The 23,915-nt window shown below is 36.5% G+C and overlaps 1 protein-coding gene across 1 annotated transcript in view; it reads right to left on the bottom strand.

Annotated features, from left to right (window-relative positions):
* RBM33 (RNA binding motif protein 33) overlaps nucleotides 1–23,915 on the bottom strand; it is a 94,408-nt gene that overhangs the window by 43,830 nt on the left and 26,663 nt on the right. Inside the window, exons 8-10 of the mRNA XM_031554017.1 lie at nucleotides 20,686–20,891; nucleotides 18,563–18,863; nucleotides 13,084–13,142 (exon numbers count right to left, since the gene is read on the bottom strand). Coding sequence (XP_031409877.1) covers nucleotides 13,084–13,142; nucleotides 18,563–18,863; nucleotides 20,686–20,891 — 566 coding nt within the window. The remainder of the gene's footprint in view (nucleotides 1–13,083; nucleotides 13,143–18,562; nucleotides 18,864–20,685; nucleotides 20,892–23,915) is intronic.

Genomic DNA, 23,915 nt, shown 5'->3' with positions numbered 1-23,915 from the left:
TATTTTCCACTGTTTCACCCTTACAGTGAAAGCACTTCAGTCTCAGAATGGAAGTCTTGGGATAATTTCAAAGCAAAACAATTCCAAATGAGGCAGATAACCAGCAGAACATATTAGCTTAAACCACAGAAGTCTGATAATGCTATGCACACTGAGAGCAGATTTATATTTCCCACCATAAACAAGTTTCAACATTTCTGAAATAAACTTTATTCACTTCTAAAACTTTAAGGTATTTTAGATCAGAAAATGTCACACTTAGAACAAAAAGGAGAGTATGGAGTAATTACAGAGTTACAGACACCACCAACCAGCAAGGTATTTTACTGCCACAAGTGTAAGCAATACTGGTACCAAGCTTCCCACAGATGCAAAGGTGTCAACGACATTAGAATCAAATACAACCTCTCATCTACTTTTATTGACTTTAAACTGCAGAAAAAAAGCAAATCCCATTAAGATGCACTGAAATTCACTGCTGCTCTGGTTTTGTTCACAGTATACCTCAGAAAGTAAATCCTACAGCACACATTTGGGTCAAAACTCCAAAACAGTTCAACAAAAATCAGACCACGAAGGAAACAATTTTAATTCTTCCTTATCAGCCTCTTCCTCACAGTTCAGAATGCTGGGTTCCCCCTCCACTTAATGTTGTTAAACTCAGAAGCTAGTAAGTTTTTAATAATAGCATTCCTGAATCCTAAAGCCAACCCTCTTTCTCTACCTTACATTTAAAATAACATGAAAATCCCTTCTATATCCTGCAATGTGCAGGAGTTGTCTCTGTCAGAAATCATTAATACTGAGGTGTCGTATGTGATTACTAAAGCAATGACCCTTCCCTGCCACAGCACTTATCCATGCACAATGGAACTGAGATGGTGGGGTTTTTTTGCTTTGTTTTCAATCAAAAAGTTTTCAGTGTGGGGAAGCCACAGAAGTATATGCCAGCATATGTATAGTAAAAGCAGCATGCTATAAAGACAATAGAGTATCATTAAGCAATACTCACTTATTTGATCACCTGCAGATTTGAACATCTGTACGAGGCATTTTAAAGAACTTGTAAATTATGACTAATCACATTTCTTGGCTGATAACCAAAGGCCAATCACAGAAAGTTAATTGCAAAGTCATTTGCTATTTGCAGAAAAATGAATTATCAATATTTGCTTCTAAAAACAGAAATTAGTTCGATTTGCTTCCTTCTAACGTCAGGAAAAAATGTCTGACCTCCACTTCTTTTTTCTAAACCAGCATTTCTTTTAGTACTCCTAAAAAGAGAATTAAAATTCTGCCCACAAATCACTGTAATACAGTTGGGGAGAAGTCTCTATTTTCAGCTTTTATGTTGCTGAGATTTTTCTTTTGTTTCCAGCATTCAGGAAAGCTCCAGCAGTGGAGTAATTTCACACGCTACATGTGTATCATGTGTATCAGAGTTATTACTTCCAAGCATAAACATTTAAAAAAAAAGAAAGGCAAAATATAGTGAATATTTTTCCAAGTTTTGAGGTACTCATCCATTATTCTGAAATACCATCATATTTCTTTTTGTCAATTTCTAGGAATACACTCATACTACAACTTCAACTTTATTTATGCTACATTCTGTCCTAAAAATTGTACAAAGTGATGTAGCAGTTTTCTACTGATTAAGGTCTGAGGTTGCTTTTTTCCTTCTTAACAGCAGTCAAACTATAATTCTCAGAGAGGATTATTTTACCATTAGCACTAAACTCTACATTCAGCAAGTATTTGCTACAAATAATCCCCAAGTGACCGCTGGTATTTTGTAAGAAAGACCACGCAGTTATTTAACTTCAAAAATTAATGAAGAGCAGGTGCATAAGCCAGTTTTCATAATGGTCTATTTTTGATAAAGTAAGCGTACTGTAACATAGATGCATAATAAATCTTTATATGCACAGTAGTTACCTCCATTTTTCATGGTTTTGCTATGCAGACAGTTTCAAATAACAAGCAACTATTCAATACACACACTAAGCCTCCCTACAAAAAAAATCATTTTAACTATTATCACAAAAAAAAGAAAAAAAATCACTTTAACTACTACCTCTCCATATGATACATTTTTGGAAACTACTTAAACACCACGCAGTTCAAAACCACCTATTTTCAAGTGAAATTGCTCAGCTGAAATGCAAGAGAGAACTGCAAATTCAGACAGTCAGTCAAGGCTGTAAAATTTAACTTCCAGTCCCAAACTGGGGCCAACTGTGACACTGGGGGAAGGGACAAAATATTTATGTGCCTTCCCAGCAAGACCCCACAGGGCTGCCTCTGAGTCATACGGACAGGGGTTCTGAAGATTGAGTTACCGAGCATCTGCATGAGAAAGAACCAGAAGAGCACAGACTGCAGCTTTTTAGGAGAGGCTTCCCTTTCTCATCATTATCAGATTAATTATTCAGTGTTACTATTTTTGATTTAGCATCATTATTATTGATAATTTAGTATGTACTTTCTGCAATATGCTCTTTTGTGTGAGCCAAAAAAAAAAATACATTAATGATCAAGCAATGAAAGCAATGTACTGAAATGCAGATTTTTCTTAAGCTATCAAAGTAATTTTGTGCCAGACTTCTCGATTCTTCAGGAATGCAAGTGCTCATTTCTACCATTTAGTTTATCCTAGCATCATTTTGCTTCATAAAGTTTTATGCATCTTTTTTTTGCAAATGCAAGAACTTAGATCTCAATGAAAGCTACACTGGAAATGGGGTTCTGTGTGGATTTCTTAAGAGACACAATCACAGACATTCTAAAAATACTTCAAAGCACATAATCACCCTGTGAAGTACTACTGACAGGTATTTTATTGTCTTAAATCTTCAATTTTGTAAAGTTGATCCTGACAATAAAAAAGTCTATCCACACTTTCTCCCCATCGTGCTATGATTTACAATACTTCAAATTGACTTTTTATACAATTTTCCATGCACATTACACAACTTCTTCTTTTACTTCCATTATTCAATTAACTCGCATGTTATCAATCACTTTTGGAAAAAAAAATGCAATGCAAACTTGTCTACAATTCATTAGAGCTGTGAATAGCTCATTGAACATGACTCTCACGCTGAGGCAATCCTACCTTCTGAAAGAACATGAGATAAGGTTACTTTAATCCTTCCAAAGAACTGCACTATTTTGCTTTCCTTTTATCCCTTTAAATATCCTTCCTAGTTAAGAAATTAACATTCTCTCTCATACAATTCTTACACAAATTGTACTTTTACTTTTCTGCATCTCTTGTTAATTACATGATGTTATCTCTAATAATCTATTCATGAAGCACAGATAACTTTGGTTACCAATAAAAGGGAAAACTTAGCATAAATTGCTTAGCACAAAGTTAATCTTATAAAGCAAGGAATAAAGAGGATCTAAGAGCTATTATATGACTTATCAGCTTCTCTAAAAGGGTCACTCCACTTTTTTTTCCACGAGACTAATTAAATACCTTAACAATGTCATTGAAACTTCATGAATCTTTCAATAAATTACACCCTGCCTCTACAACATGTTTTCATTTATTAATCTCACTTAAAATGCAAAGAACTAAGAGAAGCCCATTGACAGTTAAGCAGGGCCACTCAGTTAATTCTTCTTATATGGTTTAAATGCAAAGAATAATGACCACTATAACCTATGACAATTAAAACTATAGCCATCTGTCACAAGATGTTAATCCTCTTATTTCAACAGCTACTAGACTTTTTGAAAAGCCTTCCTAAAATGCCTACCTTCCAGTGCTAGGAACTGACTTTTCATCCTCTTGTGTAAGAAACCCTCCTCCATGCATCTTTAATATAGTTTAAAATTCTTCAAGTAGAAACTTACAGTATAATTATACAATCTGTAGTTTTATACACACAAGTTTCAAAGTATTTTGACCTACAGAGCATAGTATACAGAAAATAAATGATTCAGTGAAATTTAAGAATGAAACAACTGCTAGTTCTTGTACATGGACAGCACAGATTCTAATGTTAAGGTAAACTCAGTTTGAAAAAGAACAGTTTGATTACTTCTGTAAACCATCCCAAAATTAATTTTTAATATTAAAATGTGCCATGTAACTTGAACAAGCTTCTCTTCGACACTGCACAGTTCCAGGAGATAAGAAAGTCCATTGGGACACTGAAGTACAAGTGATCTTAAAACAGGATTTTCATACAAAATCTGTATGGAAAATCACAGTGCTTAAGGCTTCAACATAGAATCCAACCATCATGGGAAACAAGTCCAAGGAAGGAGGAAGACACAAATTGCTTGTTGTTTAGGCCAGCTCACAATCAAGAAACTAAAGGATACGGTCAACAAAGAAGCAGGATGGTTAACTCGTTCTTTAGCATGTTGCGATCAACCCAAACAGTTCAGGAGACTAAATTAAACTCCCTGCATATGAAGAGTAAATTCCTTTCCAGTAAGTTTTGGTGCACCTCCCCTAACACATCAAGCACAGACTTGCTCATGTTGCAAATGGAGGTAAAAATGCTCAGAATTTCAGTGTGTTTTTATAAAGACACCACACAGTGGAAGAGTCCGGAAAGAACAAATGGATAGGTCACTCAGTAGATAGGCTTCCTGGACTCTCATCTTCTCTATTACTATGGTATGGAAGTCACAAAATGAAAATCACCTGAACAAGTAGTCCCACTCACAAATAATTCTCAGAAGATGCTCCAAAAAGAAATGCAGGCACAGGAAAGATACCGTTGACAGAATCCCAGCTTTGGCTTTAAATTCTAAAGCACTGATGTGCAGAAGAACCAAACTCCCATCCACTCCTTTTGTATGGATGAAGAAAGAGTGTCTACAGCAAAGAGACATAGGTGCTAGAAACAGTATGAAGTTGTAGCAGGCTGCACTGCTTGAGGGTAGAGAAAAATCAAAGCTCAGAGTACAAAGTTAAGTGATTTTTTTCAACTGATGTTTAAAAGTAACTCATTTGAGAGCTTCAGTTTCTCTTTAGTTTATAGCCCTCTCCAAGGGTCTGGTGTAGAAGAACATGTAACCACTCTTTACAGTCCTAACTTTTAAAAATAAAGTACAAAATAGAAACATCACAGAACACATAAGGAAAGAAAAGAAGAGCGCAACAGACATTAGTGCCAGGATGATGCTCACGAAAAAGAAAGATGTTTATAACTATTTCACCTTGAGGCAATAAAAATAATCTTCCATATTTCTGAGCTGAAAGCTAGCTTATCTAACAGGAATAGATAAATTCCAAGAAGCATGGTAGGTTTTGGACCTCTTCAGCTTTCACAACTACTGGCATAAAACACCTACAAAATGAATAACTTATTCTGAGACTAAGGAATATCACATGGAAGTATTGTTAGAGTTTATTGACCTGATGTATTTCGGTGACCTGCACATCACTAATGATTAGAAGCAAAACTCAAGAGGCCAGTATTGCATTAGATGATGGATATCAAACTCAGAATTTCTACATGACATTCTAAGCTTGACAGTGCAGTTAAGAGTGAGATTAACACATTGTTTTGAAACTAAAAGATCTGGCCTGGGCAGTGAAGCTTCCTCATCCCCTTTCAACTAAAAGGGCTCAGATTACCCTACATCAAAAAAGAAAGAAAGAAACAAGACAGCTTTACAGAAAATATCATAATTTCAGCAAACTTAGACTTCGATTTGTGGCATTTCAGATCTGATTATTTAGATGTTAAGCTACAACATTGCTTATCTATAATTCTGTATAGAAATTGCATTTTAGGGATGCTTTACACATCTCTAATGTTGAAAAAACACTGATGAGAGGACTTTACACACCCAGCTATTCATGTACTTGCAGGTTCTGCTCACATGTTGAAGATAAAGGCCTGAAAATATTTTTTTCTTTGTGCATGGCACAGTCAACATGTATTACTCTGTTAAATTAACTCATTTTCCTGAAATTAGTAGTACATCTTTGTACTATATCATTAATGAAGCATTTTTTCCATTCACATGCTAAAGTAAATGGCAAGACCTGAAAGAATAGAAGGTAAAAAAAAAAAAGTTTATTGATAAGACTTCTTTTTTTAATTATAATGACAAATATACCAGAGTTTACCTCAAAAGGACACTTCTCAGCACAGTAAGAAAACCGTACTATCATCTAGGACTATATTTTAACAAACACACTTGAGCTCTACATTCAGTATTTAAGCACTAGATTAGTCTTACTGCACTGTAGTAAGAAGTCAATTGTATGTTGTAATTGAATTTCTTTGTAAGAGAAATCTTGACATCTGCAAAACAGTCTTTAACAGTGCCTAATTAATGGCTATGAAACTATGCCCTTAATATGTGTTTGTGTGTGCTTCAATAACAAATTTTGCTTTGCTTATAATGCTTAACAAGTCCAAACTCCATTCATACAAATAAATCAAAACCGATGTATCTGTACGTATATAAATATGTACATGCAAATATTTGTATAAGTCTAAACACAAATACAAAACAATTAAAAATATTATTTATATACTTTTATATGTAAACTGAAACTTTTCAAATGTTCAGGTGACTGAGCATGGCACAAGCTGCCCAGAGAGTTCGTAGTTTCCTGTTTTAAGATATTCAAAAGCCATCTGGACACAGTTCTGGACAAGCAGCTGAAGGTGCTCCTGCTGCAGTAGGGGGGTCGACAAGCCGACATCCAGGTTCCTTCCAGCCTCAACTACTCTCTGGTTCTCTGCTTAGCAGGTACTAAGGCTGAGACTGAACTGTAGAAAATCTACTGTCATGAATACAAAAAAAAAAAGTTTAATTCTGCAACTCTGATTTCCTTGGTAGTCTTACACTGCAATTAGTTAAATGGCAAAAGCTATGAAAAATTAAGTGCACAAGTTTTCTGTTTGATTTTCATATCTAAAGAGTATGTGCACACTGGAACTAGCATAACAAGTTAAAGGGTTACTGCATTTACAGACCATCTATTTCCCTCAAATTTAATAGCTGTTACCATCATGTTTAGCTGCTGCTGCTCCCCCTGCAGATGGGAATTCATTGATATGATTAAATTTGATGGTATGATAATGTATGGTAATCGTGATTAATCAGAAGCCCACTAGCAAATGGAGGATGTTGGGTATTATGTCACCTGCATTTTAAACTGCATTCCCTTTATGCCAGCCTGACAATATTTGACAGCTGGAGGGTTCTCATGCTGCATCTGCTTGCTACTACTTATAGATCTGATAAGAGAAAATGCTCATCATTCCTTCACTACCTTAAGTGCTGTAATTATAGAGGTTTGCAATCAAGTTGTGAAAACAGCAAGTGTTCAAAAGGAAAGCTTTTTGCTAGCTGCTAAACAAGCTCTGTCTCACATCTGCAAGGGCTATAAATCTGAAAGAAATGTAATTTGATGCAGCAGTCTCATTCAAACATGATTTGCATGAAATGCTGTATAAAGCACTATCCAAGAAATGTCAATCAACACCACCTGATACCATGTATCCTGTTAAATGAAAACAAAATGCTTTCTACACTACCTGTGATCTGCTCTTGCTACATAGTAATAGACTGAAAATTTCATTTACTGTTAGTCATTATATTAAAGCCATAACTAAAGCAGGGTAATTGTGAGAAAGTAGGAGAACCGTTTTCACGAGTGGCTTTTTATTTCCATTAACAGTTTTATCTCCAACATGCATAGTGTTGTAAACACACACTGGTTACTTACTGCAAATCATTACTTCCTAAATATCAGTTTAAAAGTACTGCCAGTACTGAGATGCACAACCATTTAAAAATTGTCCTCACCATGAGCACCGGGCAATACACAGCAAGGCTTCTGCAACAGTTGCTAAAACTCTTATTTAGGAGTAATAATCCATGACCAAATTAGGAATTTTGGAAAAAAAATTAGCTTCCTAGATACATTTTCCACAACAAACATGAAACACTACTGCAAGGAGTTTTGCTTCCAAAAGCACTGTAGATTTCTTCTTGCACAGACTAGAAGGGGCATTTATGCAAAGATACACTCACAGGCCAAGGTACATTGTGAAATCCATTATACTGACCAGGTTGGCTAACAGTGTTACAGGCAGATACAGTCAGCTCAAGAGCTAATTTACAAAATAAAAAAGTAGATCATATTCTAACATATCTCTTACAAATCAAATAACATTAATACATCTTGGCTAAAATAAATTCTACAAGCAAATGGCAAAAATTAAGTACAGTGATCAATGACAGCAAAAAAAAAGCTGGGCACTGCATCTCTCACAGATTAAAACAAAGAAGTATTTTCTAGGTATCTGAATTTCAAACAACTTCAAAGCTGAAAATTTGCCAAACTGAAGATTTCAGCTTTGGCAAAAAAAAGCTAACCAATTCTCTGCTCCAACAGCCATTTTCAACAATGACATACTGGAGATGAATACTCAGTGAAAATGTAAACAATGTTTACTAAGGTTTCTGCAGTTTAACAAAAAAAGATATTCAGGTGTTCTTTTGGGATGAGGACCATTTTGAAATAAAATTCTAAGGCAAATTCCAACAGCAAATCATGTAAAAAAAAAAATCCTCTTGGAAAGTAAGAAGACTCATATGTAGAATATTCACTAGGGCCTGAGGACAGCTGCTCTACTAAGGTCTTATTTTTATATTGAATAAGACAATTTATACATCGTACAATTCAATTTTTTTTTTTAGATTTGAATTCAACAGTTATTTGAAAGGCATCTAGAGCACTGAACGGTGACCTATCAAAGAAGAAAAGCTTTGTGCATCTCAAAAGCCCTCCTGGCATAAGTCAGCCAGGCAGACAACAGTGCAGCTTCATTTTTTGCTTCATGTCACTTCAGACTATTCCTAGTTCCAGCTCTGAAACTCAAATGGATCACCACAGCTAGGGTAAGGAGGATAAGAACTGCAGCTGAATAGGTTTTCATCCAACTTCCCTGAAAATTCTCCTTGCAAAAGGCACACAGTTCCCAGGCTCTGCTCTCTCTGCAGTGGTTTCAGATAACAAATGGCATCAGAGATAGAACTGAAATAGCCCAACCTGAAGACGCCATTCCTCTCTTCTGCCTCAAGCATTGTGAGGCAGGTTCTCCACAAGGCCCTCTTCACATCAAACATCCTACACCCAAATTTGGATGCCAGGGATCCCCACCCAGTATCCAACTAAAGAATTTTGTCAATGGAAACACTCTCCCTCGGTCACACACTATCCCAAAATTGGCATGATGACACTTGGTCCATTTTTATATATCCTTAAAAAACTGCACGCAAATGACAAGTGAAAATCCTTTTGGTGTTAAAGTTAAATACAACTAAGTAATATTTGAAGGAAAAGTCTTCAGGCATATCTAACATTCCAATTTCTTGGAATATTTCAAACTAGAATGTGCTGGTGAAAGCACATAAGAGATGAAAAGAATTGGACCATCATCTAAGCTCCTGAGAACTGCCATTCATAAGCAAATGATTTTGTTAGTTTCATACTAAGTAAGAATCTGGCCTCTGTAAGTCAGTTAGCAGCAACCTACATATAGAGTGCTTAAAGCTCCTCCTCCATTTTTTTATATATATATTTTTTTTAAACTTCATTATATCTTGCTCTTCTTAACAGAAAACAGCAACTGAAGAAAAAATTATCCTAGATAAATAACCACCACCAGTCAGAAACAACAAGTGTTACACAAGAGGGATAACAAAGTCCCACACCTGGATTGGAACACCCATAAGAACTACCAACTTGGTCAGAAAAATGTGAAAAACTCAAGAGATCCATGCAACAGTTTATGAGTAAAACTTCCACAATTTTCTTTCCAACAGATTAGTCCCCAAACATTGTTACTTGAGAAACACTGACCGGGACAGGAAGCCAGAGAAAGGCATTTTACTGCTTTAAATAGAAGGCAGATGATATCTAAAGCAACACCGCCACAAGGACTCAGCTGAAGATGTTAGCTTAATCTCCTCTTTAAACAGCTTAAAGAAAACACTGCGTTGGCACTTGCACAGTTCCAGGTTAATTCAAATACCTGGTGAAACATTGACATCAACTACAGCTGAAGTCTGAATTACTACTAAATGCAGCCATCTGATGAGAGCTCGTTCACATGAGCATAGAAGCCTCTGCAGAACTCAAGTCTTTAACTTCCAAGTCAGCACAACTTTACCACATTTCTCAGCTACTAACGTGTCTCATATCTACTATTTATTCAGTCCTACTTAGTAAATTACAGCTTTCAAATTTTGTTAAGACTAAGTCACCTTGAATCATTATAGAGTAAGAAATGACAACTTCCTTATTTGAGTCGAAATTACTTTAAATGTTCAAATAAGTTCAAAACACAGCTGGATTAATTCCATCCTGTCATTTCTAGTACTTCCTCTCTAAGCACAAGGAGTTAAGCTTTAGGTAAAAAATAATTCAACAATATGCTTTACCCTGAAATATTAAAATCTAGATTGAGGGCTGTGAATTCAGTGAATTTAATCTGTCCCACATCCAAGAAAACTCAGTTCTGATCAACATTACCCAATTTAGTACTACATTATTTCTTACAGTTTAGAACTGAAACCAATATGCTAACATGTTCATTACAACTTCGTTCATTCTTCAATTACATTTGTCTGCAAGAGGTTTTAAGAATTAACCATTACATGGTTACAAGTCACTCCATTAGCCCTAAATTAGTAACACCTGGTTTCCAATGGATTTATGACTTGCAACTGAGTAGTAATTGTTCTGATTGAAGCTTCTCTCACAACTGGAGCACACAAGGGCTCTCTGGGCAAGACTTTCCAAGTCTCCACGAGATGAGACAGGAACTCAGAGGCAACCTTTCTTTCAGATAAGGCACCAGTCACTTGTAGGTCTCTCCCCTACATTTTCACTTCTGCTACATTCAACCAAACAAAACACTCAGTTCAAAGTCTGGAGAAAGACGACCAAAAATATTTTTAACTCCAGAGTTTTTAGAAGCAGAGCAACCAGCAGACTGTTTGACTACTATCTTAAGATCAGGTGATCCCAAAACAAGAGTCAATCCAAGTGCTTACATACCCAAAGACTCCTTTTATAATGAGAAAAAGCGTGAATATACTGCAGTGTGGAATACTACTTTGATCTTTTTCAAATGGCTTGTCAGCAAAGTTGTCTAACCATTGCTATACTGTTATGAGTCAACATCTCCACATAAACAAGTGAATTATAACAACACAGCAGCATTTGACGTGTAACAAAGCAAGGAAAGGTAGTTCTGCAAGATAAAACATTCAAGTCAAAGTAAATTTGCGCTCAGCTCAAGAACAAACGTACTACATTTAATAAAACAAACATCAAATGTACACAGTGACACTTAATTCCTAATCCTAACTGATCACCTATGCAAAATTGATAAAGTACTTCATAAGGGAAGAACATATACCCATTTTACAAATCACTGAGTCACAGAGAGATTAAGCACCTTTCTCCCAGCCACAGAGCAGGTTACTAGCTGAAGGGGAAAAAAACACTCAGGGCAGTCAGATCTCAGTACTGGATCCTACAGTTAAAGCGTTCTTTCTTCTAATAAAAGCAGATTACATCGACTCTTCGCTAGTACAATGCTTACATAAAATGGCAGCAAGTAGTCACTATTTTTCTTCAGGCAAAAGGAACAGTCCTACTAAAAATGTTCACTGACTTTATTCCATTTTAAAAAAATGGGTGCACACAAGATTAGCTAGGTTGGAGTACTTGTCAACTTGCAAAAACAAAAGTAAACAGAATTAAAATCTAATTTCACAGTCAATTGAAAAAAAATTAATTTCCAATTTTTCTACACTGATGTAAACATACTTCAAAGATGTCAATTACAATGCCTTTACAGATATTCCTTGTCCTTTAATTTCTTTTTAATACTAAATTGTGTTTATTGACACAAGCAAGTTAATGTCAAAGGAAACCACGGGGAAGATACTTCTAAAATGTTAATAAGGTTTCTGCTTAAAACTACAGGCTGTTGAAGGGAACTTCCTCTTCAAACCACAATATTTCTGAACAGTAGGCTACTTCCAGTTAAAACACTGACACTGAAATTATGTAATGGATTAAGTTGATGAAACTGCAGTTTTACTATATAAGTTTTATAGAGGAAATGTGATAATTTGAAAACTCAGCCACTCTACGAAGTATGAACAACAGTTACTCACGTAGGTGTCTAAAAAATACTCTGCATCAAAAGCAACCTAGTATGTGCACAGCAATCAAAAGTCACAGCAGGTTTCCAGAATCTGCTTTTTTCAAATTCATCTGATCTCTGTGCAAGCATTTCACTGTGCAATACCACACTACAGACATTAACAAAGAACAATTTTTTGTGTGTTTAGGAAACGATGTGTCATTAGCTAAAAATATTTAAGGCAATACTGTGCTATGTATATATATGTAATTTTTTCTTACCTTGATACTCTACAAACCACTTGAATTAAAACTTGACAACAAGAACCATGAAATATCAATTAAAAATGACCTAGAAGGGTGTTTTTCTTCATTCATAAAAAAAGTAAATATGATCATCATGAAGTAGTTAGGTATCTTGTTTGTTTTAGAAGGTAGAAACATACAAGAACACAAGCCCATTCTCTTTTCCAATATAATAATTTGAAGGCACTTAAATGTCTGAAGTAATGATAAAATGCAATTTTCCTGGTTTTTAAAATAAAGAAAATTACACTGCTTGTTAGGCTTTCCGATGTTTTTCAAACAGCCTTTTATTATATCAAATAAAGTAAGGATTCTATTTATACAGAAAGACTCAAGTAATAAAATAAAGCCCGTATTCCTTAAGATAAGATGCATTCATGCCTCTCCCACTGGAGAGATTGGTTCAACAATTTTACAGTTAAACAGAATTAATTCTACTCTCAAAAATCCATTGACCTTAAGCTTTTAACAAACATTTTCAACTGCAGAGTGTATTGTCAATATTTACAAATCCTTAAAATTATATTTCACTAGAACAGCCTTTATTTGCTATATTAATATTTCTTTGCAAATGTATGCTTATCCATATCAAAGAAGAAGAAACAGCTGCTACTCACAGGAAATCTCTGGGGTCCTACAGCAGGTCTTGGCTGGGCTGGAACTGGCAGCAAGGGCACTGAAACAAGAAGCACCTTTTAACATCATTTGTTTCACCTAACAGTTGTTGCTGTTATTTCCAAAAGTGGTACCAATAAGAAGCCATGATTAAAATCTGCTACATTTACCCTCACATGTCACAGTTCCTACAATTAAATTCAAGCAACCATTCCCTCTCCTACTACATGCAACAGGGCAATTAGGATTCTCCTAGTTCATTTACATAACTTAATTCTGCATTTTCCAGAATTAGATTGCTTCTTGTTTCAGGGAAGAAAAAAACAGAGTAAGTATTCAGCCAAAGATGTCTCTCAGACAAAGCTGACACAGACTCTGAACAATAAATCCATGTTTCAAATAGAAGGACACATGATTAATTCACCTTCTCCACTTAATGTCCCTCTTTTCCTACATATCTCTCAGTGTCACCACCTACTCCCACAGCAAATACAGGCATTAGAAAAATCTACCTGGCATAAATAACTGTTCATGGGAGGGTAAAATGAGGCAGGCAGGCAGCAGCAATTAACAGTAAGCAAAAACTACTTCATCTGGCTTTCCCATTGTAATGGTGAATGCAAGTAAAATCAGTTTGTGTAGTCACAGAACTGGCGATATCAGAAGAAAGACTTCTGCTTCATAAAGAGACACCAACAATTAAAAGATCCTCTTCTTGAAAAGTAACTTCTCCAGAGCTAGGATTTCAGGGAGTCTAACACAGACCATACAATACCATTTCAATAAACTGATCCCAAAAAATATGACCCAAAACGACCAAATTATGGCATAACACAAAAAAGTAACTACTGTGGGATCACCATGGAGACTGAATCTTTGTTGGAATCTGTAGCACAAAGTATAATGATATATTTTCCTTTTTTCATTGTAGATTCCTCTTCCTACCTTCTTTTGGACTGTAAAAATCATTAAAAGTAAGTATATATCAGTGCTAAAAGATGTACAGAAGTTAATATAAAGCATCAATCAAACAGTACTGAATGTATTTGCTCACTTACTAAAAACTATGAATAAGGTTATTTTCTCACACAAAGTACTGATGGTGTAGACAACTTTATAACACTGAACTAGCTACATTCAGCAACACATTTAGCTAAAATGCCTCAAGAATTCATTTTTCCTCAGTAATACAGGCACAGGAGCTAGTGCACCAGGACCTGTTTTTAGTGCCATATTTATGTCTGGCTTCCATCCACTTCTAAGTACTTATGGTTTTCTGGTTCGTGGACTGACAGGCTATACTAAGCACGTGGGTCCTTCAGCTCTGAAGGACTAGGTGCAAACTTTACATCAGGTTCCAGGAGAGGATTAGTCCAATGGTTTCATCTTGGCTTCTAATGAAGATCTGCCAATTTCATACAATCATCACCACTCAAAAAAATTGACAGCAAGCTCTTGACAGACCTAGAACTAAAATAGCTCAGGTCAGAGCAGCACTGAGGGAAAAAAAAAAAAAAAAAAATCACAGGAGGTGGTAAATGCAAATGAGTGTCATCTGTACAGGCGACTCAGGTCTATTTTGGTATCCTGCCTCTGACAGGAGCATATAGATATATCTGTTCCCTTAAACAAATGAATTTAATACTCCTGAAAGACAGTTCAAACTCAGTGCCCTTCCAGTACCCAGTCACTTGCTGAAGCAGCAAAGAATTTTCAAATAAAGATTCATTTTCCCTACATTAAATCTTCCACGGGTTCAAAAGGTTTGAAAGTTGTGTGTCAAACGCAGTATTATGTTGCTAGATGCTATTTTAAGAGAATTCATTTGTCTTTGGCAGTAAATTTCAAGGCTTTATCTATGAAGATGAAGAAGCCATTCCCATACTGATAATTTATGAGAATAATAATGTAATTTTTCCCAAAACACCAAACAGCTTTCAAAAAGGTAAATGGCATGAAAATTCACTGAGCTGCCACAAGCTGTTCATTAGTAGCTCCTGTCAATTTTGGCAGCACTACAGTACCCTTGAAATAGTTATTTGTGATATAAATATTAAGGAAAAAACCATTCAGTACTAAAGTCACAGGCTGAATCAGTATTTCACCGTACATCTATTTCCACTATGTGATCGTCTGGTATTTGTGAATTGATTGTACTCAAATTTGGACACACACTCAGCCAAAAATTTCTTCTAACAAGTCAGAAAGAATTTACAGAATAGGACACAAAAGAAAAAATTATGACAAGCAATCAACAGCAAGACATGGGATTCAAATGCCACAAAAGATACTATTTGTTAGCATTCAATTGTATCTGCAATAGACACTCACTAAAGGTTTTTGACAGACTCAGCCTTTCTTAATCATTTATGAAGCTTCAAAGACCAAAAAAATACTAGAAATTTCTTTGAGAAAACTGGCTTGACACAAAGTAACTGCTGGTTGGTTTTCTTGTTTTCTGAACTGAGATTGAAGATTTGCTTCTGGAACAAAGAAATAAGCCAGTAATGGGATATTTCAGGAGTGCTTCAACTCACTCCGGCTAAAGCTGATGGCTACGAGAAATCTGAAATGATATTTTCTTTAAATAAAACTGTCACGACAATTTACAGATTTTAATCTATTTTAGAAAATACTGATATAGTGAACACATTTCAAGATGAGAAGCCAAAAAATTATTGAGAAAGAATACTTCTATGGCTTGCAAGTAAGAACACATATCCTTGGTGTGACAATTTAAGTGTATATTCATAACATAAAATTAGAGAAGAAAAAAATGCCAGTCCATGTGAAGAAACAACAGCACACTTAAAACTAACAGAACCTAAGTGTACCTACCATGCACTTCCAGACATGGCATTTTGGCTTCTAGGCATCACACCTTAAACAACAGAACCCAAATAAAGTTTGCATTGACTGCACTCTCTGATAAGTAAAAAAGCCTCACGTTTGGAAACGGATTCAGTTGAGAACGGGCTGGATATCATCAAGAACATGAAATGAATCTCATCTCTTTCATAGTTCCTGTTACCTCAAAACGAATGCTGCTGCATGTCAAACATGCTTGTGCTGTCAGCTACCACTCTCTCCCTGCTGAGGCCTCAAGCTGGCGTACTAAAACTCTTGCTCAGTTTTAAGAGGAAATTTAGAACAGTTATCCCTACATTGGAATTTCTATTTGCTATTTACCTACAGTGATTGCTTAAAAATTCATCTTACTATGCAAATTCCACTGAATAATTTAGAATTATGCTAATTTTCTCTAGAGAATACATATGATATCCTACTTATTTTCCTTAGGTGTGCAAATGTATACTTTCATGCAACATAACTCTACTAGTACGTACTGAGATGGCCACTGTTCACAGCCACTGCAGAAAGCTAACTGCTCACTAATAAACAGATTTAAACCACTAGAATTTCTACAGTTACATTTAATAGTATGCTGCACATCTATCAACAAAAACATTCAATAATCTTTAGTAAAATGGGTGGCACAAAGTGATTTCATATGAACTAGCTGCCATCAACACATATAGCAAAGACCTTACTCACTGACATGCAGGTGTTCTACTATTTGAAAATCAACCATTCTGGAGCTGCTCATTCAGAGAGGATGACTGGTCTTACCAGCCAAGAAATGAACGTGCACACAAAGTCTGGAAGTTCTAAAAAGAACAGAATAAGGCTATGCTCAAGACAAAGGCAGACCCCAAGCATGCCCAAAGTGCTACAGGCACTGTGGTTGGCTGAGATAACTGCCATAACAATGACAGACAAAACTCAGACAAAAGAGATGACGTACACTAGTATACCTCTGACATTAGGCAAAAGTAAAAATCCCCAGTAACCATTACTGGGTAATGTAATGTAAAAGTAAGCATTAGAAGGAAACCTGTTCACACAGCTACATAAGATGTATGGACTGTTTCAGAGGGAGAACAGAGTGGCATCTAGAATTGTCTAAAATCTATTTTTGCTTCTCAAAAACAAGAACTGTTGCTTCGGAAATGTTAGTAAAATTCGCAGAAAGCATACATCCAAGACTCAAGGACTTCTCAAACTGCTTCCAGATAATCTGCCCTGATACCTAATTTCACGAGAACAAGATTTTATTAGAAAGGAAAAAATGAAATAATCTTTGTGGAGCAGCTACTGTGCAGCCAACTGCGAGAAGTCTAACAGGTTTCTAACAGCTGGCAATATCCGACCCTGCCAAATTCCTGCCTTCCTTTGGACAAACAAATGAAGCAAAGGTAACACAGGCTTGGAGATCTGCTAATTTGAGGAAGAAAAAAGACAAACCGCCAAAACCAGAATACCTAAAGGTAGATACACCCACATACATCTTTTGTTTGTTCTGTCTAGACTCAATCACAAATCAGCCTTTTCTTTACCCTCTTGAGGATAATGCTTTCCAAAGGCAGCAATATTAACAGTTCTGCTTGCTGAGAGCTGCCCTAAATGGTGTAGCCCAAAGGGTGTTTGTGTCAAGTGGCAGAAAAAGTGTGCTTCTAGTCCACTTCTACACTATCAATCAAATAATCATAAATGTAGCACTGAATGAAAATTGAACACATACACATTGTTATGTGAGGACTACAGCTTGTACCTTTCACACAGCAATTACACAATTATAGTTCAAAGACTACCTTCATGTAATTATTTTACAAATACAGGTTGAGGGAGCTGGGCTTGTTCAGCCTGGAGAAGAGAAGGCTACAAGGAGACCTCACTGCAGCCTTCCAGTATTTAAAAGGGAACTGTAAAAAAGCAGGAGAATCAACTATTTACTTGGGTAGATAGTGACAGGACAAAAGGTTTTAAGCTCAAGGAGGGAAGGTTCAGATTGGATGCCAGGGGAAGTTCTATACCAAAAGAGGTGAGGTGCTGGCACAGGCTGCCCAGAGAGGCTGTGTATGCTTTGTCTCTGAAGGTGTTCAATACCAGGTTGGATGGGGCCCTGGGCAGCCTGGTCTAGTGCCAGATCTGGAGGTTGGTGGCCCTGCCTAGGACAAGGGTGATCCTTAGGTTTTCCTTCCAACCCAAGTTATTCATTGATTCTATATATTCTAACTAAAATAGGTGGGTGGTCATTCTGTGAATCCTTGGCTGAACTTAGAATGATATAGGGAATTCTAAACTGCAGTATATACCTGGTACTGAAGACCAACATCTGCTACTTTTAAAACACATTCTCTTTACAGTTTTATTGCTCTTTGAAGGCTTTGGAGAAGCAAAGGTGATGAAGTGGAAATGGATTTACTAATCCCTGCTAACCACAGTCCAACAGCAGACATAAATCACTGTATTTTCTTTCTTTTGTACAATTTCCATTTTCACATCACCTTAATGTTACAAAATATTTAAGGAAAAAAAATCAGCCTGGAGCATATTTACATGAAGTGGTAAACAAATACGGTTGCATCCCCAGCAAAGAACAATGAGTTACACACTAATGAATGCGTTCAGAAAGCTCACCTTGTACAGGCGTCACTACTGTTCCCTTGAAATGTGGATTTATGTGTATATTCTTCGGTTGCTGAGGTGTCACTGGTGGTGGAGTCATCATTATTCTAGGTGTTTCTATCTGAGGGGGCATATGTAGCCCTGGAGGAGGAGAAGAATGATGCTGATGCTGTAAAGGAAGCAGAGATTGTAACTGTTGCTGCTGCTGCTGTTGTTGTTGCTGCTGTTGCTGCTGTTGTTGTTGCTGCTGCTGGTGCTGGAACAGACTCCTAACAGGTTGCTGGTGTGTTGGAATTAACCTCTGTGAATGAGTCTAAAGTCAGACAAAAGAACAAAGTCAATAGGCTTTAAAGTTCATATAACCTGACATAAACCAGCACAAAATTAAGACACCTCTGGAGAACACAACTAAGGCCAAATATGAATGGAAAAACTTCTTTCCCATAGCATCAAATCAAATGGAACTCTAAAGAACCATTAGCACAGGAAAGCAAAGGAAGAGACATTAGCACAAAGAAGAAAACAGCAAAGAGCAAGAAAAAATTCACAAGTGAACAGCAGTGCTGTCCAGGATGTGCACACATAGAGAACATTATAAGAATGCATTCGTTCTTTTTTTGTTGTTGTTGCTGTTTTTCTGTTTTTCTTTAAACAGTGAAATTTCCTAATTTCATAGGTTAGGCTTTGCATATGTCACTGGAAACTGCCATCAGCTGCATTAGGACGTTTGTGATGAGTTCCAATAACAAAGCAAATCCACTAATTTTTGCCTAATGTACAAGAGCCTGAGAAGACAGAACTAACAGCTGGAAGAAAACTCAAAATAGAAATTAAACAGACTCCTGAGGTATCAGTGCACTCTGTCTGTTCATACTGTTTGAAAGAAAAAATGTTCACCTGCTTCAAAGATACATTTCAAAACAAAAACAAGTCTCTTATTCAAACATGAATAGCCAATTTTCTTTTCATTATTATTTTTTTTTAAATAACAAAAACCAAGTCTCTCCTTCAGAGACACTCTTTCTTCTGCTTCTGAATTCACTGATACTACAAGTCAGCTCTAAACCAGAACTTTAAAATCACAATGCAAAAAGAATCAAGCCCACAACCCTTTCGTAACAAAGATATGTCACATCTGTTTCTTCCAGCAGTCATGAACGTCAAGCAAGGCAGCCACAAGGAATGCACAAGATATTTCGACTAGCACAGAAATGTTTACAACATTTAAGATCAGAATAAGTAGCAAAGAGTGCAGCAGTACAGAAAAAATGATTCCATCTTCACGGTTTTAAAAATGCAATACATTCCTCTGGCAGGGCTTTCAATCCACCAAGTCCTGCTACAGAACAATACCTACAGTTACTGCTGTTGGAAAAAATTCTCATTGTTTAATACAAATGACCTCATCCTGCAAAGGCATACACTGAGTTTGTTCTACAATTCAGTTTCCAGTACACCATAACAGTTAAAAAAAGTAAGCCTGGGATACCCCTTGATCCTACACATTGCTTTTCTGGATGGAAAAAGTAACATCATCTAGTTTGTGATACAAAGTACAAGCAGAAAAATAACAGTAACAAAGTTAAATTTCAATTGAAATCCTAAGGAATTAATTTGTCTAGGAGTGATTATTTTGTTTCTATTTGATTCCACAGTAGAATGGTGGAAATACAAATCAAATTTTATAAACTGCAAAGTATGACCAGAAAAAAGAAAAAAAAAAGAAAAAAAACAAGTTCCACAAAAAACCCTGAGTTATTTTATATTTATTTTTACTAAGTTTCTATTTGTAACACAGGACTGAACACGTCCCCATACTGCACCTATCTCAGAGGAATTATCTTATTCCTCCATGCTCAATCAGGGTCTCTACTGCCTTGCCTGTTTGTATTTGAGTCAAAATTTGATTTTCATCTGCAAGCATAGAGATTCCTCAAGGCTGGTAACAGGATTAACCCCATGCTTTTACAATCATCACATTATTCAAAGCTTGTTTGGCCTAACAGTACACCGAAGGAGTAAGAAGTGTACATTGGAATATATATTCCACCTTCATAAAGACATGTGATTTAGAGTGCCTTCTCTCCATCATTTCCTGAAAGCATGTCCAAAGAATACTAAGGATTAAAAGGTACCATTGTCGATGGTGTGTTTGGCAGCAGTACAGGTCTGTGATCCTTCATTCTTCCCCTATCATTGTCTCTCCTTTGTTCTCCCATTCCATGGCACATAATTGAGCCTCCTCTTCGCCCTCCTCTCCTTGAGCCGTATCGCCCCTGTTTAAGCTGCCTTTCCCTTTCTTCAAATTCAAGTAATGCTGCTTTGGCTTCTGCAGAAAGTTCTGTTAAAAAAGAGAGATGGGAAAAAAAATTAACCTCAAGCTGAAAGCACAGAAAATACCTGGGAAAAAAAAAAAACAACAATGCTAGAACGATAGAAACATCCCCGAAACTAAGAATTTGCAGGCACTTTGATCTCTTCCAAGTGACATGTTAACATTTCATTAATGACACCTTCAACAGGAAAAAAGCACACACGCTTGTTTCTGTTGCACAGGCAAAGAACTGGCAGGTGACTGAAACAAAACATGAACAAAAAGGTTTGTTTTTCCTCTCAGTTATCTGCAGAAACGCCAGGCAGCACAATGAAAGCCCAACAATCTTTACTGTCAAGGTAATTATTACTGTTGAGCCTTCCATAAAAAGAGATTCAATCCAAAGAACGTTTTGTACATGGGCATATTCCAAAGAAGGACACTGTTGTCAGTGAGGTGCACTGCTGCTTTGTAAAACTACTTACGTATATTTGATGCAGCTGAAGAACCAGCAGCACTTCCCAAGTTCCACTTAGAGTACACTTCAAATTGAGTGTTCAGCTCAAGTCTGATACAGCCACTGATAAGTGATACATACCCAACCCACATCACAAGCAAACACCAGAGAACAGATGGTACTCAATGAAGACTCAAACTTGGCTGAAAACTGAAACAATGCTGATAAAATTAAGAAAATTATGCAGTAACAGGGCTAGGTAATCAAATTACTTGGATATGTAGAGAAAGTTTACAATAGAATCACCAAACGCCATGACACCTCCAGTAGTGTGCACTTGAGGTATCCATTATTTAAAAGGGAAAAACTTAAACCCAAGCAGGCAGCTGAGCATTTCACAAAGTGCCAGTGAGAGCCTTCACTTCCACATTTAACAGAGGAAAATTAAATCAGTCTACATCCAGACTGGATGTGGCTCAGGGGTCTAGTAGCTGCTGACTTTGCCTGTGGCAGGAAAGGTGAAATTATATGATCTTTGAGGTCCTTTTCAACCCAGGTCATTCTATGATTCTGTGATTCTACAAGAAATGCACTCCTGACCAAAAGATAAAACAAAACAAAACATCTTTTGAATTCACATGAATGGCAATTAGAGCAAGACTTCCATCTTTCCATTTTTAAGAATTCTCCTCTTAGAGGAGGCCAGGCACAGATCTGTTTCCAGGATAAAAACAGCTACTTGTTAATACTACAAAATACAAAGATGAGAATAAAAACATTTCACATCTGACAGCACTCTTAAGTCAGCTGAAGACATTAATACGATGCTAACATTTCTTGCAAGTGTAACAGCCAAAGCTACTTAACCCACCACCTTAAACATCTTTGTAAGTAATCTCAGTTGGTTTTTGAAATTGAGGATTGACAGAAGGGCACAGAAGATTGAGAACAGCATATTCCCACCGACTCAGCCGTTCTTACTGAGCTACAGATACCACCCATACAGTGCACCTGCAAAGGCTGCCATTTCACATGCCCCAGTTTTCAGAGGTATTCAACACCTACAGAAAACAGGGGCTCTTTGATTCTTAAAAGAAAAGTTTAGAACTTGTTGACTGTCCCAGAATGCAGCAAAATGACAGTCTAAAATCCCAGTACCTGCCATAACGTTTCCTATGCCGTTTCTGCATGCTGGCAATGAGACACGTTTCTCTTAATTTATAGTCACACCAGATATTCTTATGAAATGGCACGTCTGCCCTAGTACCTGCCTCAGGAGATCAGCAGAGTCCAAGACAATAAGGTTTCTTCAGGAAAAAATCTCATACCATGCCTAGACAAGGGGAAACGAATCACAGTCCCTCTAGTCTTTTTACAGTGTGCATACACATTATGGATTACTGAGGAAAATTTAGATAACTATCCTCTTATACAATGCAATCAAAAGCATTAGATGCATCTAAAACAATCACTTTAGCCACTGTTGCTGTCAGAGGTAGTAAAAGAAGGCAGAAAAAAAACTGGAAAAAAACAGAGCTCTCACTTCAAGCCTCTTTCCTTGCCTGAAATCTCAACTGTAACTTAGCACGGTGAACACAAACTGATCAGAACACAGAAGTAGTTCCTCAAACAATAACAACTGTTACCAGTTTGCAAGAAAGTCTGTTTCTTCTGTTTGCTTTTAATGTTTTAGTTTGGTGATGTTAAGGTTTTTTCCTTCATATTCCCTTGGGGGCAAGCAGATCCAATGCAAAATGGCAGTTCCAACTCAGCAAAGAGTTCATCGCATGCACTAAATGTTATATATTCCTCACCAAAGATAATAAAAAAGATTCAGCATTTCTAGAAATAAATGGTCTACCCATTCTACAATCTCTCTGTTCAAACTCTTCAAAACAATTACTTACTTTACACCTTGGATAAGCTAATATTTAGGAGAGATTCCAGCTACATTTATGAGAATACTCTATTTTTACATGGTTTGACCAGCACACCCTTACTCTGATCTTGACTGTGCAGTCTCTCACATGCATGCAGTTAATGCAGTGAATCAGCAATTATTTTTCTAGTGTCTCTAAGTGTCAAGATTAATTTCAATATCCCTAGTAATAAAATGGTTTCAAATGACATCTTTAATCAGCAAGAAAGAATGCACTCCTCCAATAGAGACAAGCTGTCACAAAAGGTCACCAAAATGTGACAGGATGAAAATTACGTTTGTAACTTCAACTGAAATGTTAATTTCTCTGTAAGTGTTTTCTCAACTATGTTCAGATTTTAAAGTAAGAAGATGAGGTTCTACAACAAAGTTTCTTTTCAAAACCAGCAGTGTCTATAGCATTGCTTTATAATCTCACATGCAAGGAAAAAGCATTTCTTGAGGACTTTATACTATGTGATCAGTTATTTGGTCCTTTATCAACAAATTGACACAAGTATGAATAGAAGCCATTTCACAACAGCAGGATTGTATTTTGTCCAAAAACCAGGTTAAACAAGCTGTTTATAAATTCACCTGCATTTGCATCACCTTCTCCTTTTAAGTCAGAGCTGCATCCTAAATTACCCACAGACGCAAGTCTAATTCTAAGCAC

This window comes from Meleagris gallopavo, chromosome 6 (genome assembly GCF_000146605.3).
Source record: "Meleagris gallopavo isolate NT-WF06-2002-E0010 breed Aviagen turkey brand Nicholas breeding stock chromosome 6, Turkey_5.1, whole genome shotgun sequence".
NCBI classification, from domain to species: Eukaryota; Metazoa; Chordata; class Aves; order Galliformes; family Phasianidae; genus Meleagris; species Meleagris gallopavo.
Note: the sequence above shows the minus strand (reverse complement) of the source record. Positions and strands in the feature narration are given on the sequence as shown.